The sequence below is a fragment of the Vipera berus genome, assembly GCF_964194415.1.
Source record: "Vipera berus genome assembly, chromosome: 15".
Lineage (NCBI taxonomy): Eukaryota > Metazoa > Chordata > Lepidosauria > Squamata > Viperidae > Vipera > Vipera berus.
The window spans coordinates 5549557-5566447 of NC_138218.1; the positions used below are offsets into that span (position 1 = coordinate 5549557).

The 16891-nt window shown below is 47.0% G+C and overlaps 2 protein-coding genes across 9 annotated transcripts in view; one reads left to right on the forward strand and one right to left on the reverse strand.

Annotated features, from left to right (window-relative positions):
* Window positions 1–10608, reverse strand: part of GOLGA2 (golgin A2) — a 38026-nt gene extending 27418 nt beyond the window's left edge. For 5 of the 8 annotated variants that reach the window (XR_014027981.1, XM_081339595.1, XM_081339594.1 and 2 more), the window contains exons 1-5: window positions 10491–10608; window positions 5862–5984; window positions 4340–4420; window positions 996–1100; window positions 39–79 (exon numbers count right to left, since the gene is read on the reverse strand). Coding sequence is in view for 7 of the 8 variants with exons in the window: in XM_081339595.1 (XP_081195721.1) it covers window positions 39–79; window positions 996–1100; window positions 4340–4420; window positions 5862–5984; window positions 10491–10538 (398 nt within the window). In the remaining variant the exon portion in view is untranslated. The remainder of the gene's footprint in view (window positions 1–38; window positions 80–995; window positions 1101–4339; window positions 4421–5861; window positions 5985–10490) is intronic. The other 3 variants (XM_081339596.1, XM_081339597.1, XM_081339598.1) reach the window with 3 other exon arrangements.
* A 176-nt stretch (window positions 10609–10784) lies between these two features.
* Window positions 10785–15876, forward strand: SWI5 (SWI5 homologous recombination repair protein). The gene is made up of 6 exons (XM_081339641.1): window positions 10785–10884; window positions 12536–12840; window positions 12966–13014; window positions 13765–13880; window positions 14378–14472; window positions 15649–15876. The coding sequence occupies exons 2-6, from the start codon at window positions 12689–12691 to the stop codon at window positions 15711–15713; spliced, it is 477 nt and encodes a 158-aa protein (XP_081195767.1). The 5' UTR covers window positions 10785–10884; window positions 12536–12688; the 3' UTR covers window positions 15714–15876.
* The last annotated feature ends 1015 nt before the right edge of the window (window positions 15877–16891 follow it).

A 16891-nucleotide genomic window follows, 5' to 3' on the forward strand; every position in this document is an offset into this window, starting at 1 on the left:
CTGCTGTAGAAGCTGGAAGCAAAGAAAACATCTCTCACCTATTTTCATCCAACACGGTATTACGATCAGCGTCACAGATCTGTGGAAGAGAGAAAGAAAGAGAGAGAGAGAAAGTCACGCAACGAAGCCACAACATTATACTTCAAAGTCCATGTAAACCAGAGATCTTCACAGTCCCTGTCACAAACAAAGGCAAATTATGTGTGTTCCAGAATAACGTGGCGAGACCCAATCTGAGTCGGTCACCAGGAGCAGAACAGAAGTAGAATAGAATAAAAGAGTTGGAAGGGACCTTGGAGGTCTTCTAGCCCAACCCCCTGCTCAGGCCGGAAACCTTAGACCACTTCAGACAAACGGTTGTCCAGTCTCTTCTTAAAAACTTCCCAGTGTTGGAAGCATTCATGACTTCTGGCAATAGTTCAACTGAGAGATGGTTAAAGAAATGAGTGAGGCTGAACAATATTTCCTGTTCCAGGAAATACCACAACTGACACCCCAAACGGAGCTGCCCAAAGTCTCTCCTGGCCCCAGTTCCCGCCAGCTCGTAGGACTGCAAGAGGATCCTTCAAATTGCAGCCAGGGTGTTGCAACTCCGTTCTGGGCTCTGCGTCCTCTCCGTCCTCGAATTACGACAGTTCATTTAGTGACAAAGAGGACTGAGGGGGGAAAAAAGCGACTTATGACCGTTTGTCACCCGTATGACCGTTGCAACGTCCCCACGCTTGGGCGGGGGGATCAAAGTTTGGAGTTCTTGGCAACCGACTCATATTTACGTGGGGGCTTCACGCGATCCCCTCTGGCGACCTTCTGACAAGCAAAGTCACAGGGGGAAGCCCGGGTTCACTCTAACGACCGTGTTACTGAGTTGGCTGCGGCGAGGAAGGTCGCAAAACAGGACTAAACTCACTCACGACTGAGGAGCAGAAACAGTGGGCTCGAACCGTGGTCGTAAGCAGAGGACTCCCCTGCCCTGAAAGAAGTGGACGTTCACCCACCTGGGACAGCTGCCCGTTGCCAGGGTTTGGAGCAACAGAGGCAGGCACGCTTCTGCTGTTGGGCAGCAGGGAGGCGCCAGCCGCTAGGTCGCCATCGTTGTGGGCCTGTCAGAAAACACACCACCACAAGGATTAAACCCACCAGGCAGGTGAGGAGGAGGCAGGTGAGGGCAGCGAGGTACAGCTTCGCTTGGAAACTTATCTCGGAAAGATTATCCTAATATCAACCCCCCCCCCCCAATCCTCTTATAGCCCAAAGTCAGCTAAGGTCCCGTGGACAGGCTCAGCCTGCCGCTTAGAGAGGGCTGCTAAGTTAGGGGGGGGGAAGCGAAACAAGGCTGAAATTGCTCCTTGGTTTTAACAGCAACAACAACAAAAGGAAGATAATTCATCGCTGACTGGGTAGCCTGTGTGGGAAAATGCCAGGCTGCCTGTCAAAAGCAGTCTGACTTCAACCAGGGGGGAACAATCGCCAAGAAATCTGGGCTGTTCGGCCCTAAGTGTACTGTGGCTGTCAATAGCTGCGGATCCGATTTTTATTAAAAGGTAAAAAGGAACTCAAGGCAATCCCAGGAGGGGGGAAAACGACGTTCCGCCTCGACGAGCTCGTGGACAAAACTCTACTTAATTGAACAGGCAGAGAATTTGAGAGGGGCCTGAACGAAGAACGTTCCCTTCTTTTAACAGGACGCGGCTATCGTGCTGATAAATCGATCGATCAGAGTACAGCTGGAAGGGATATCGTAAGACTTCATCCTGCTTCCTGCCAACATTGCAAAACAAGACAAAAACTCGGCGGAGAGGATATGATCGGATAGCGTGTGTGTGTGTGTCAGTTCCCCGGCCCACGAAGCTTTCAAAGTCAACAGAGTCTGGAACCAGATTTTCTATGAATGGGACAGAAAGGAATGCCATGCCTTATGGCAGTGGTGGCGAACCTATAGCACGCGTGCCACGGGGGGCACTCGGAGCCCTCTCTGTGGGCATGCACGCCATGCTCTTTGGATAAGATTTCGCAGGAAAACACCATTTCTCAAGCCCCTTCCTAGCCAAAACAAGCCTCCGGAGCGAGTGCGCTGTTTTCAGCTTTGAATTATATCAAATCTGACACCAGAAACAGACTAACAGATGACCTAAGTGCTGCATGTTGTTGCTCTCAAACTTACAAAGTATAAGCCAAGGTTAGACAAATTATCAGCATGCATACAACAGCAAAAATCACATTCATTGTTCAAAAGCATGCCAAAGGCAAACTTTTACCTTTCAGTAAAAAGTTGTTTTTGTGTTTTTCTTTTAAGACAAAAGATGTTAACGTATGAGTTGTTGTTTTTTTCTAAACGAAAACCTCAGTATTCGGATTAAATTGCCATGGTGGCGCTTGGCAATAAAGAAGTGGGTTTGGGGTCGCCGTTTGGGCACTTGGTCTCTAAAAGGTTCGCCATCACTGCCTTACGGGGCATGCCCCCTCTTGCAATATTTGCATGGGGAATGAAGGTTAGTTCTACCGTCCCACGCCTGGTAGGCACGAGGGAGGAGATAAAAGTCTGCAGGAAAAGGGCATTGACTACACGCAAGCTGCTTCTCTGGCCCAGGGAATCCTCGACTTTCAACAATTCACTTAGCGACCATTTAAAGTTTGCCCTGGAAAAAAGGGAGTTCAAATAGCAGGCTCTCGAATATCTAGATATCCGGATGTGCTTAACAGATTGTTTAAATACATCTTTAAAAATGTTGCTGGGCGGGTTTCATCTAATCTTCAGCAGACACTCAGAGGCGACTACAGGTTCTATCCACACAAAAACAGTCCTCAAATTACAACAGCTCATTTAATGACCGCTCAGAGTGACAACGGCGTCGGGGGGGGGGGGGAAAGACCTATGACCGTTTTTCACACTTAACGACCGTTGCAGTATCCCCACGATCAGGGGATCCAAATTCAGACGCCTGGGAACCGACTCCTAGAGGTCGTAAAACTGGGGAAAATTCACTTAACAAAGTTTCACTGAGCCACAGAAATCTTGGGCTCAATTGTGGTTGAGGACTGTGTGTGTGTGTGTGTGTGTGTGTCTGTTAGTCACCCAGAGTTGCTTGACAGTGAGATGGGCAGCATATAAATGTGATTAAAAAACACACACACACATATACGGAGATTCTCCGTCATCCAGGTCATGGTTCTCCCAAAGGTGCTTTTTCCCCCAAGATGCAACTGGACTTTCCTGGTTTTTCCTTTGAAGACGTTTCCCTTCTCGTCCCAGAAGCTTCTTCCTTCCATTCCCCACCCTCCAGTCAGAGCTGAGGAAGCTTCTGGGACGAGAAGCGATAGCGAAATGTCTTCAAAGGAAAACCGGAAAGTCCAGTTGCCTCCTGAAAAAGATCCTGTGGGACACGCATCTCTATAGATCAAGACAACACCTGCGCGTCATCACCACTCAGAACATGAATATTTATGGAACACACACCTCCCTGCTCCCTGTGAACAATCCGAATTCCAGATATACAGGAACACACCCATTTTAGAGAGATGTTTTTTTTTGGGGGGGGGGGGGACTGGATGTGTAGAGAACTCTCTCAGCAACCCAGCCCTGCTGATTCACTGTGGCCAACACCACTTACGAGAAATTTACTTTTTGGGAAGGGGATTGGAAAAGGGGCGGGGATGGGGGCAGAGCTTTCTCTCTGGTCAAAATTCTTGCCATTACAGGTAGTCCTCGGCTTACGACTGTCCATTTAATGACCGTTCCTAGTTGGAACGGGACTGAAAAAAGTGACTGATGGCCGGGGGTTTTTTTCCCCCACACCGGTGACCGTTGCAGCATCCCCCCAGGGTCGCGGGATCAAAATTCAGAGGCTTGGCAGCCGACTCATACTTGTGACGGTTGCCTGTGATCACGTGATCCCCTTTTGCGGCCTTCTGACAAAGTCAAGGGGCTGTATGTGTGTGCGTGTGAGGGAGGGGGGGGGAAGCTAGATTCATTAAACAACCGCATGGCTAACTTAACTGCGGGGATTCCCTTAAGAACCGTGGGGAGAAAAGTCATAAAACGGGGGCATTAGCAACAGAAATGCTGGGCTATGTTGGGCCTGCCTTTCCAAGCAGCTGCTCTGTAATCTGAACCCAGTTAAGGAACCACGGGCGAGAGGAACAAGAGCAGGCGGCTAAAAATAACTCCGCACAAACCAGCCACGACGACATTCCCAGAGCGGGGACCACAAAAGGCTCTGCAACCTGCCCCCCCCCACCCCTGAAAGAACGGCCCAACGGGCTCAGCCCAGATTGGAAGCAGGCAGGATGGACGGACGGACGGATGACAAGCCGGCCGGACGGGTTCTGACAGCTGCCTCACCTTCCACTTGTCCAATGTAGGTATGGCTACCCCATTGGAGCAGTTAAAGTCGGACACCAGCACTTTCAGAAGACTCTCAATCTACAGGAGCAAAAGAAAACGAGGAAGAGAAAGAGCTGAGGAAAAAAGAGGGGGGGGGGGAGGAGAGGGAAGGGACAGGAAAGAATGTCGATCCCCGGAAGCGAAAGGAACAAGGGGCCAAGAAGCCGGGCAGGAAAAGTTTAAGAAGACAACCCTGTTCCAGCAGTCCGGCCTGGCATGATAGCGTTAATTGGGGTCCCAGTTTGTTTTCACTATTGTTTTTATTATTTTTATTGTTCATCTGTATACCTTCCTTCCTCTGTACACCACCCCGAGTCCCTCGGGAGAAGGGCGGTTTATAAAAACTAATAAATAAATAAATAAACCCAGCGCCGCTGGAGACACATGTCAATGGAGGTTCTCACTCACCCAGGCGTGCCAAAGGTGGTTTTTTTTTTCCTCCGGGTTTCTCTTTGAAGACGTTTCCCTTCCCATCCGGGAGGCTTCTTCAGCTCTGGCTGGGAGGGGTGGGGAATGGAAGGATGCCAAAAAGGAGCAGCGGTCTGCGAGGCGTTCTCAATCCTTCCGTCCCGGCGCCATCCATCCGGTCAGAGCCGAAGAAGCTCCTGGGAGGGGAAGCGAAACGTCTTCCAAGGAAAAAGCAGAAAGTCCGGCTGCCTCCTGTAAAAAGCCCCTTTGGGGTCGAGCTGGCACGTGGTTTCTGACGGCAAATATGAAGGAGAGGCACTTTTAACCTAACTTCCCCGGAAGCAACTCTTCATTCAGCTTGGTCTGTTGTTTCTTAACATCACAGCGAAAGAGAAAGAGAAAGCGATTCTTGACTTACAACAGTTCGTTTAGCGACCGTCTGAAGTGACCACGGCACTGAAAACGGTGAATTAGGACCATTTTTCACCCTTATGGTCGGTCCCTAGGGTCACATGATTAAAATTCAGTCGCTTGGCAACTGGCTCCTATTGATGACGGTCGCAGTGTCTTGGGGACACGCGATTCCCCCTTTGCTACAGGCAAAGTCAATGGGGGAAAGCCGGATTTACTTAACAACCGTGTTGCCAGCTCAACGACCGCAGTGGTTCACTTAACTGGGGCAAGGAAAGTCGTAAATTGGGGCAAAGCTCGCCAGACAACTGTCTCGCTTAAGCCACAGCAATTCTGGGCTCAGTTATGGTCATAAACAGAGGAGTCCCTGCACCTGGATCAGTAACACAAGGTTAAAAACTCCATCTTGAACTGGGGACTTCAACTCCCAGAATTCCTGAGCCTGCCATGCCCCTCTTTAGGACGAGGGGACTTAAAATTCCCAGAATTCCTGAACCAGCCATGCCCCTCTTTAGGACCTGGGGACCTCCGTGAACCAGCCATGCCCCTCTTTAGGACCTGGGGACTTCAACTCCCAGAATTCCCGAGCCAGCCACATTCTGCTTGAAGCAGAATCCAGGAAGCAACTGACATTGGAGAAGTTGACAGGAAGAAAACTTACATTTTCAGGAGATTGTACTCCATCACTAACAGGCATCTCTGGGCGACTTGTTTCTTTACTCCTCCGTTTCTTTTTGGCCCCCACTGCCGACACGGGGCTGTTTTTCTGCTGATATTCTTTCAGCTGAGGGGGGAGAAAAAAGGAAAGCAGTTTGAAATTAAACTCATCTGAAGTTGGAACTGTCTCCAAACAAAATTAAAATCTTGTAGAAAAAGGTACCCCAGGAGGAGGAGGAAGAAAAAGACGGGGTTATTATTGAATGTATTGATTATTCAAGTGCTTTTCCTGAGTTCGTACTAAATTTGAAAAACTGCCGGTAAGGTTAAACTTCCTAAGCGGTTCCAGTTAGATGAAATTTTAACAGTTTTAACGATGATGTGGTTGCACGCTTTCGCCAGCTCATTTCCTGTCACATCCAGAGCAAAAGTGGAAGGGAAAAATATCCAGCTATATTTTGGAAAATATAAACCGGTTCATAAAGGAGTCGACGTAGTCTTCAAGCAGCCTTTCTTCCCAACATGTGAAACTGATAATTAACCTTCAATCCAAATTTTGAAGGCATTTTTTTAAAAATCCCATTTATATCCCGCCCTTCTCCGAAGACTCAGGGCGGCTTACAATCTAAAGCACAAATCAATGTGCTTAGCAGTAGCCTTTATTCTATGTATATGCCTGCTTATTAGGGCTTTCACACACACCCCAAGCGGCATTATTACAAAGTCAGCTTATTGCCCCCAACAATCTGGGTCCTCATTTTACCTACCTCGGAAGGATGGAAGGCTGAGTCAACCTTGAGCCTGGTGGGATGCGAACCTGCACTAATTGCAGGCAGCTGGTGTTACTTAAGGAGGCATTAGCCCACTGCTCCACCAAGGCTCTTTACCTTATCATTTTCAAATGCCTTTGTAACTCTGAGCAGTCATTAAATGAACTTTTGTAAGTTGAGGACTTCTTCTATGCGGATAGAACCAACAGTGAGCCGTGTCTGCTGAAGACTAGTTGAAACCCACACAGCGACGTTTTAAAGAAGTATTTAAACAATCTATTAAGTACACATCCGGCTATCTAGATATTCAAGTGTCGGCTATTTGAAGCATTCTCCCCCCCAATTCTATGTGTAATCCTTTACCTATAACCTGGGGAAAAAAAGAAGCGAAACCCACCCTGTTCTTCTGAAAACGACGAGGCAATTTCTCCCTTCAGTTCAGAATTTGAAATTAAAGTCCAAATGAAATAGTTAGAAGATTGCCACCATTTACGTATTTCTCAGAGGTTGCAACACAGCCATAGACAACAAAGAAATACTCAACTTAGCGCCCTAATAGTCTACCTTATTTGATTTAATCATTTTGGTTTGAAGCCAAGGGTGTCCTTGTAGCAAACTTGTCCTTGAAATTTTGCAGGAGACGAACTTAAACTCTTTGACCCAAGACACACACAACTTTAAACTCTTTGACCCAAGACACACACACACACACACACACACACACACACACACACAAAGCAGTGCTCATTCCATTTATCACCAATTTCACCAGACATAATAACTGAATAGAACAACAAAGTTGGGCGGGACCTTGGAGGTCTTCTAGTCCAACCCCCTGCTCTCAGTCAAATGGCTATCCAATCTCTTCTTGAAAACCTCCAATAGTGTGGGAGGGAGGGAGAGGAAGATGGGAAAAGAGGAAGGAAGGAAGGAAGGAAGGAAGGAAGGCAAAATAACAGAGTTGGAAGGGACCTTAGAGGTCTTCTAGTGCAGCCCAGTGCTCAAGCAGGCGACTCTACACCATTTCAGACAAATAGTTGTCCAAGCGCCTCCTAAAAACCTCCAGTGATAATTTAGTATTGAGGTAAGTTGCTAAACGAAATTCACCACCAACATTCAACAGCCAGCCAGCCAGCCAGCTAGCTAAGAAACGCACGTGACCTACAGAGAGTCAAGTCAAATATTGACAAATTTCTTTACTTTTCTTACTGGGCCTTTTACAAAATAAATATTCCAGGCTCTTAAGGTAGGGTTCTACTCTTCCAGAGCAGAGGACGATATAACACCAGGCCCAAAATCCATTGTTTTCTAGAATCCTCTGTCTTGCACAGACAAGTCAGCCACCCACGCATGCCACACATTAAATATACCCTCTGCTAAGAGGCCGGGAGCGAATCTTAAGTTGATATTCAATATTAGGGGACCATTTCACCACCTCAGTGTTGGTAGTGACCAGTTTCAATGGCAAATTTTGAAAACCACACACCACGGCTGTGATTTTCAAGGCATTCCGGATGTTCCCGTCCTTGGTTCCCACATGAAAGGGCCATTCTTCCCAAATGCCACAAAACAAGCACATACCATTGATGGGCTTGTCTAGTTTATCCAGGAGTTTGGAAAAATGCCTGGAGTTTTAGGCATGGAAAACTCTCACCTGATAAAGATGTTTCACCCGGTTTACGGCCATTTAGGCTTCAGGGTATTGTCAGTTTAGCCACGAACACATTCAGGAGATAAAACTATAAAATTATCCTATGGAGGGTACACTTTGAAAGGAACAAATTCTGGCCAACCCGCCAAATTATTATTAATACAGATAGTCCTCGACTTACAACAGTTACTTTAATGACCATTCAATGCTACAGGCAATGGGGAAAATGGCTTATGACTGCTTTTCACGCTTAACAGCCATTACAGCATTCCCCACTGGTCACATGATCAAAATCCAGACGCTTGGCAAGTGACTCGTATTTATGACGGCTGCAGTGTCCCGGGGGGTCACGTGATCCCCTTTTGCGACCTTCTGAGAAGCAAAGTCAATGGGGAAGTCAGATTCAATTAACAACCGCTTTCCTAACTTAACGACTCCGCAGTCATGGGACAAAATTCACTTAACAAATGTTTCACTTAGCAGCAGAAAATTTGGGCTTCCCTGTGGTCGTAATTCAGGATTTTGGTGACAGATCCTAAGCTTTAGAAAGATTTGTCTGAGGTTTAAAAAGATGCCGTTCTCTGCCCCACTCTTAATCCCCCAATTATAAAGGAAATATTTTAAGCAAAAGCAGTCTTATCTCCCCCCTCCCCCAAAACTAACCAGCTGTATGCCAGCTCCCTTCTATTCTATCATGAGGGGACACCCGTTTATGGTTTTTGTTGTCCTCCCTCCCTCTGGAAGCACACTGGGCGCATCTTTGCCAAGAGGCAAATAAAGGGAGGGGTGTGTGTCAAACTTTTAGGGGCCCCCCCAGAAGGCCTAGAAGTGCCTTTGCAAGAAAGCCCCGCCCCCCCCTTTTCCAAGCTTCATCTGGAGGAGGCTTCTCTCCCAGGTTTGCAAAGGGATCTATTGGATCCCAGAGGAGGGGGCTGACATGATAGCAATGTTCCAATATCTCAGGGGCTGCCCCAAAGAAGAGGGAGCCAAGCTATTCTCCAAAGCACCCGAAGGCAAGGACAAGAAGCAATGGAAACTTGTCAAGGAGAGAAGCAACTTGGAACTAAGGAGGAACTTCCTGACAGTGAGGACAATTGACCAGTGGAACCACCTGCCTCCAGAAGTTGTGAATGCTCCAACACTGGAGGTTTTTAAGAAGAGACTGGGCAGCCATTTGTCTGAAATGATATGCTTCCTGCCTGAGCAGGGGGTTGGACTAGATGACCTCCAAGGTCCCTTCCAACATTATTATTATTGTTAACAACCTGCCTCCAGAAGCGGGGAATGCTCCAACACTGGAAGTTTTTAAGAAGAGACTGGACAGCCGTTTGTCTGAAATGATATAAGGTTTACTGCCTGAGCAGGGGGTTGGACTAGATGACCTCCAAGGTCCCTTCCAACTTTTTTGTTGTTGTTGTTGTTGTTGTTGTTGTTGTTGTTGTTGTTGTTATTATTATTATTATTATTATTATGGAGGCTCTCCCGCATTGCAAGCCCCAAGTACCAGATAAGAGTCACACACTCCCAACTTCACCGTTGCAGGCACCCATAAAAGCGCACACACACACACACACCCCTTTGACTACAACTTCCACCAGCCTCTACACCCCCCTCCGACGGTTTCTCTCCCACCTTTGCAAAGGGATCTACTGGATCCCAGAGGAGGGGGGCCGATTTAGGGGGGAGGGTCTCCCGATGGCATCGCCAGCCTACGACCGACCCTTCCCTCCTCCTCCTCCGCAGGCGCCCCCGAACCCATCTCCCAACCCTAACCCCCGCAACCCAGGACTCCCCGGCCTCCGCCTTGGACTCCAAGTCCCATCAGCCTCCACCCTCTCCAAAGGCCACGCTCCCAAGGGGAGGGGAGCTGTCCCTCCAGCATCCCCCAGAAGGCCTCCGGGACGAACAGCCCGGCCCTGCCCTCCCCTCTCGTTCCCGGAAGCGATCAGGCCCGGGGGGGGAGGGGCAGGGGAGGATGGGATTTGTAGTCCCCGAAGCTGGGAGGGCTGGGGAGCATGGGGCTTGTAGTGCGGCCGGGGTGTGGGCGGGTGGAGGTCGGAGAAAAAAAAAAAAGGAGACCGGGAGGGTGGGCGTCGTCCTCGTCTCTCCCTCAGGGCCCGGGGCGGAGAAGCCAAGCCAGGCCCGGATTAGGCCTCGCCGCCTCAAGACGCAGCCCGGGCCCGGCCGCCCACGCCTCCCGCCGCCCGCTTGCCTTCTTCTTGGCCGCCGCCAGCTTGTTCTGCCTGCTGTCGTCCGCCATCTCCGCGCCGGGCCCGGCCACGTCAACCCGGCGGGCGGCGCGAAGCGAAGCGGCTGGGCCGCACCGAGGCTCCGCCACTCCGCTACTGCGCACGCGCGCTCGGGAGGGGGGGAGAAAGGCGGGGGCGTGCTCCAGCGGGCGGGGCGGAGCTGCCGTTGGGCCAATGGGCGGGGAGGGAGGCGGGGAGGCCCCGCCCTGCCGCCGGCGAGGCTGAGCTCGAGACGCGTCCGGCTGCTCGGCGCAGGCGCGGCGGGCTGGCGCATGCGCCCCTCCTCCTTCCCGCCGTTAATGGCCGCCCTTCTCTTGGCTTCTTTGCTCTTCTTTTTTTAAATTTTCCTTCAGAAACGTACGCGGAACTCTGCTTCTTTTTCCTCGTGTATAATGATGCAATGAGAAAGGGTTGTTGTTGTTGTTGTTGTTTTTTAAAAAAGGATAAGAAAGACTCAAGGGAAACGGCGGGGGAAGTCAGGCAGGGGATGATGGGAGCTGGGGTTGCTTGTAGGTGGTGGTGGGGGGAACCCACAGCTCCCCAGCGCCGGAGCCATCTTGCCCATCATCCGCAGAGCAGGAGCAGGGCGAGCTTGGAGACCCAACAGAGCTCTTCAGGGGGCTGTGTGGACCTGGGAGTTCCTCCACTCCAGCTCCCATCATTCCCAACCTGACTCCAGATGGGGGATGGAGTCCTTTTGCCCTGGAAGCGGGGGGGGGGCTAACATTAGGGAAGGGCATTGCAGCTTTGCAATGACAAACCCCCACCCCCATCAGGAGCTGCTTGCTGAGCTTGACTGGAAAATCTCATTTTTAGGGTTCCCTTTGAACTATATCAGGCTCAACCTGCTGGGCTGCTTTCCACAAATTTTGTTATTTATCCAATATGTATGGTTTTGCTGAATCATTGGCCAGGTGGTTTTTCTTTGCTTTCCACAGTGACTTAAGGGGGAGCCGAGAGATGCATCTTCACAGCTTTGCAAGCAACCCCTTTTAAAACTTTTTTCCCCATAGCAGCCTCAAAATGCCCCTAATTCGGAGCAGCCCTTTTGCAAGCCGGCTTAGCTAACCAAGGCAAGGCAACATCTGCCAGATGGCTGTGATCAAAACTGGTGCTTTACCTCCCTTCCCACTGAGTCATTCTGTAATCAGGTTGGCTCACAAAAGAACAGGATTGGGGAGGGACCTCATAAAAGAACATGTTTTTTCTCCTAGAGCTGAACTGCCCCAAGTCTGCCATCACGCAACCCCAAGCTGCACTAGCCTGCAGCTTGCATGTCATAGAGGAGCATTGCAGAATATTTGGCTCTTGCTGAGTTGAACCTCCAAGGTGCTTTTCCAAATGCGAAGGAAACTGCTGGAAAAAGAAAGGCAGGGTCTAGATGGAAAATGTGGTTGGGCAGCGGATACATTGAATAAATTACTATTTTTATTAGACTAAGGGTGCAACATTTCACCTAATATCCCAAAGATGCTTTTTCACGAGGCAACTGGACTTTCTTGTTTTTCTTTGAATACGTTTTGCTTCTCGTCCAAGAAGCTTCTTCAGCTCTGACTGGATGCTGAAGAAGCTTCTTGGACGAGAAGTGAAACGTCTTCAAAGAAAAGAGCCCAGTTGCCTCGTGAAAAAGCATCTTTGGGATAACTATGACCTGGATAACTTGAGAATCTCCATAGAGATTTCACCTAATAGTGGAGGAATCCATAATACATTGACTTTTTAGGCATCACCTTATCATGGATGTCATTATTATTCCAAAGCTCCCCAGTTATTCCTAACACGAATGCCTACTTTAACAAGGTTTAAGTTTGGTCTTTAGTATGATGCTTGCCTTGCAATTTTTTGAAGGAACCTGACTTTCTGTTTGTGGTTTTCAGTCTGTTTGCCTTGCTGGCCTCTATTATGTCTATTATGTTTAATTCCCTAGTACCTTAGCCATTGTTTTCTCATGTTTTATTTTTACATCATTAACGGTTTTCAAAAAAATCGCAATCTCTTTATGTCACAGCTTTGGCAGAACACACTTCCTGCATGACATGAGGCCGACAATCTCCAGCTTTCGGACTGCAACCCAGCAACCAAGATGCTTATGAATTACACACACCCGTGAACTGCAAAACTCCCTTTATTCTTTCCGTTCCCCTGACGACGGAATCCCCAGATGCAGAAGGAAAAGGAAATTGTGGACTGCAGTTCTGCCACTGGCTTGGAAGATATTCTGGCTAAACAGGCACATGAATCCCCTTTGAATCAAGCAGGCAAGCAGAACCTGGGACTAAGGGCTAAAATCTCCCCACAACCTTTAACGTGGAGGTAAGAACGGTTTAAATCTTGCACTTTAATACATTTCTTGGCTAACATGAGGTTTCAGGTTTGTCCTGACTCATTTGAAGAACTTTCAAATTCTTTTCTTAACCTTTTTTTTTTCTCCAATTCAGGACACCTCAAGCAGCCCGGAGAAATTGCAATGCAAGCTTTAAGTCTCCGGTAAGCATCTGCAAAATGAAATCTCTCATCCATCTATAGAATGTGCATTGATAGCTAAGTCTGACATTCTAGGAATGTAGGAAACAAATCTAGATTGGAAACCCACAATTATAGTCCAGATTCCTTGAGAAAAAACTATGTAGGTGATTCTGATACGTGGCCGGGATCCGGGTTGTTATCTCTTGGTTGTAAACCACGCAGGACTAAAAGTTACATTCAACAGGTCAAAATAAGTTTACACATGTTGAAATGGCTCTATATTTCTTTGCATTCAAAGTAATTAAATTGTATCAATTTTTTAAAGGTAAATCAACATTTTTGGATATTTTTGATTTAATTTTCTTAGACAACGCTAAGCTGTAAACCAATCAGATATTATCGGTTGGGTTGGATTTTTAGTGAATAAGGCAAGTTTCAAGCTAAGACTTTTTTTGCAGGATATGCAAATCTTTTGCATGTAAATAGGATTGCTTGGAATCTCAACTTATTTTTTATAAGGAAAAAAATATTAGTCTTGATATTATCAGGAAAGCTGGAGAGAGGGTGGCAATAAGGATTTTCAGAGTAAAAATTATCCATTTTCTTGGCAATAGATATATACTACATGGGACCGAGTAGATTTTTGGCTGTCTTTGTGGTGTTTATTCCCCATCCCAACTCCTGATAGCTCTGAAGCTATTTTAGAATCTCACCCCCAGTACTGAAATGGTAAAGATGTTTAACATTCTGTTGTCTTTCTCTGCTCAACAGGTTCTTCTTCCGAAGAGCAGTCAGCCTGCCAATAAGGACGTCTTGCAGCATGAAGTCAAAGAGCTAAAACACAAAGGACTTGCTCTGGATCAGGAAATAGCACAAATCAAGGCTGAGTGCGTATTTATAAGCGTTTCGCATACAACAAGATATCTGTTTCAGATTGTGTGGTTGGGCAATCGCAACTTCACTGCAGCAATTTCTTCAGGAGGAAAGCTGAGTTAATGTAGACAGGCCCAACATACTGTTTGGGGAGTGGATTGCTTTGGATGATTCCAAAACCATTTCAACCCCCAGTAAATTTGGGGGGGGCAGGGGGTGAGAGGCCGTTTTCCACAAAGCTTTTTGAAAAACCATTGAATGACCCCAGCAAAGTCAGATTGCCACAGACTAGTGAATAAAGTGGAATATTTTAAGAATTCCAGTATCTTGGGAATGGGGTTTCAGCTCCTGTTATTAATTTAAGCAAGGCTGGGGTTACTAGAAGACAGGAGAATAGATACAGAGCCATAAATATTTTTTTTTCTTCAATCTTGTTCCTCCTCCAACAGCTCTTAAGAATCACACATCTGTTTTGTCTTGGCTTTTTCTTACCTTTTGTTTTTTTCCCCAGAGGATACAGCTTGGAAGAATTGGAAAACCACATTACTCTGCTTCATGAATACAATGAGATAAAAGACACGGGACAAATGCTTTTAGGCAGATTGGGTAAGGACTAAAATAAAATCACGCCGGCTGGGTGGGTGAAGGTACTTTTTTTTTAACTTTAAACATTCTCTTTTGGAAATCCCAAAGGTGCTTTTTCAGGAGGCAACTGGACTTGTGTTTTTTTCTTTGAAGACCTTTCTATTCTCCTCCAAGAAGCTTCTTCAGCTCTGACTGGATGGTGGGGAAATGGAAGGATTTATACTCCTGGCAGACAGCTGGTCATTTGCCTTCTTTTAGAGAGTCGTTGAGGCCACTTGGAGGTTTACCTATGTCCTCAGGGGCACCTGAGCAGTGCAAATGGGTGCTGCAGGATGTTTCCTGCCCTGTGTCCCCTCACTGTTGAAGACAGGCACAAGTTGTTGGGGATGAGTCTGTGTTGTCTGAATCTCAAAGTGAAGCGCAAATGGTTCCTGTAGTCTGCACTGCTTTCTGGAAATCCGCTCATACTCCCGCACCATGTGAAGGGTGTTACCGACCATCCAGTCAGAACTGAAGAAGCTCCTTGGATAAGAAAGTCCAGTTGCATCTTTGGGACAACCATGACCTGGATAACAGAAATCTCCATAGACATTCTCCTTTGGAAAGTGAGTTTGGATAATTTAGCATCATCGTTCACCACCTGGTGCCTCTTAAGATGCACGCCAACATCTGGAGAGTTGGGGAGAGTGACTTAAAACAGTTGGGTGTTTGTCTAAATTGCTCCAGGCCCACCGTGCACATACAAGCAACTTTAACGAAAGGCAAACGATCTGGGACGTGACATCATAAAACTGGGCTGCACAGATGCCAGTCTTTAAACAAAATTAAGTTTTATGAGATAGAGCTTGGTGTCCTGGCTAAAGGCGCCGAGCTACAAACTCGGTTTGAGTTCTGCATTAGCCAGGTCAGTCACACTCAGCCCTAGGAGAAAGAAGGCAAGGGGAAAATAAAATGAAAATGAAACATTGCCAAGAAAACTCTACTCACTTGTCCAGATGGTCACCAAAAGCCAGGATTGACCCCCCCCCACCCGAGGCGCAAAATTAAAACATGCACAAAAGTCTTAAGAACCCAGTCAAAAGGCAGGGTTTAATGATTACAGTTTGTGGAAGCGATTACTGCCTCATTTTTTTTTTCTCTTTCCGCGCTCCTTTAACGATCTTAATAATAATAATAATTGTCTGCTTTCTCTCCTAGCGGCAATCAGAGGCGTCACCACCAAAGACCTTTACCCTGAATTTGACCTCGATCTGAATGATTAGGGAGGAATGTAAAATGTGACCCCACTCCCTCACCTAGACTGTGGAAATATAATGCGTGGCGAAAAGGCAATCACTGTAAGTTCATTATTCCCCCCAGAAATATTAATGAAATTAGCTTTGGGGCGAAAAAAAATCATTTAATGGATGGAGAAGCTGTTGGACTTATTACCTCCGTTTGGAGACGGACAGAACAGAATTTTCTAGATATGGACAAATCTACAGAATTCTAGAAAGCTGCCCTGGATTGAGGAATAATTGCTAATGGTCCTCCTCTCTTCATTGGGAGAGTTGACCAGGCTAAAATATAAAGCCATAAAAACAGAAAAGATTTTATTAATTGTAATAAGGGCTGCAGGTGTCATTGATAGTCTAAATGGAAATCCCTTCAGCCTTGGGTCCAATTCAACCTGAGCCCAGTTTTCTTCTCCCCCACCCCACCCCAAAGAGGGCTGAATTTGAAGGTGGAATCCTCTCCAAATCATTGTGAATTGTTAACTATGATCTGAAATGTAGGCTTCTTCAAATATGGCTGTTGAAAAGAGCGAGGGGCCTTGCTCTTTTGGAGCATGTTGAGAAAACAACGCTATCTATAAAAAAATGGTGACTTATTTGCTTGAAAGCGAATTTCAAAAGCATCGATGAGATGGTTTAGCCTTGACGCTGAAATAAAGGGATGTGGGGTTTTTTGCGTTGAAATCCAGACATTGCATTCCACAGACATGGGAATAAATTGAAAAACAGATCAAAGCTTTTGACTTTCATTTAGTAACCAACATTTGCTAAGAATGTTTTATTTCCATGCTAGGAAGAAACAAAATAGCTTATTTTAATAGAAATTTAGTTGGTGTTTGAAAGACAGAACTGTGGTAACAATATGTTACTTTGAAATATCCAATTTCAGCCACAACAATTAATTTTGCTGTGCTGGATCTGGGCACAGTGTCCAATCTTTCCTTCCTTCCTTCCTTCCTTCCTTCCTTCCTTCCTTCCTTCCTTCCTTCCTTCCTCCCTCCCTCTCTCTCTCTCTCTCTCCCTTCCTTCCTTCCTTCCTCTTTCAAATTGCAATATCCTTGGCATGTTGTCGAGAGAGGAACATGCCAACTTGGAATTTTCTGATCCAAGCTAAAAATTGGAATCTCTGGGATGTTTCATCAGGCTTTCCCCCAATATTCCGAGAA

Coding starts and splice junctions, on each gene's coding strand:
- SWI5 (XM_081339641.1), top strand. CDS start 12,689: ATGCAGAAGGAAAAGGAAATTGTGGACTGCAGTTCTGCCACTGGCTTG. Junction 12,841..12,965: donor CCACAACCTTTAACGTGGAG/GTAAGAACGGTT, acceptor TCTCCAATTCAG/GACACCTCAAGCAGCCCGGA. Junction 13,881..14,377: donor ATAGCACAAATCAAGGCTGA/GTGCGTATTTAT, acceptor TTTTTTCCCCAG/AGGATACAGCTTGGAAGAAT.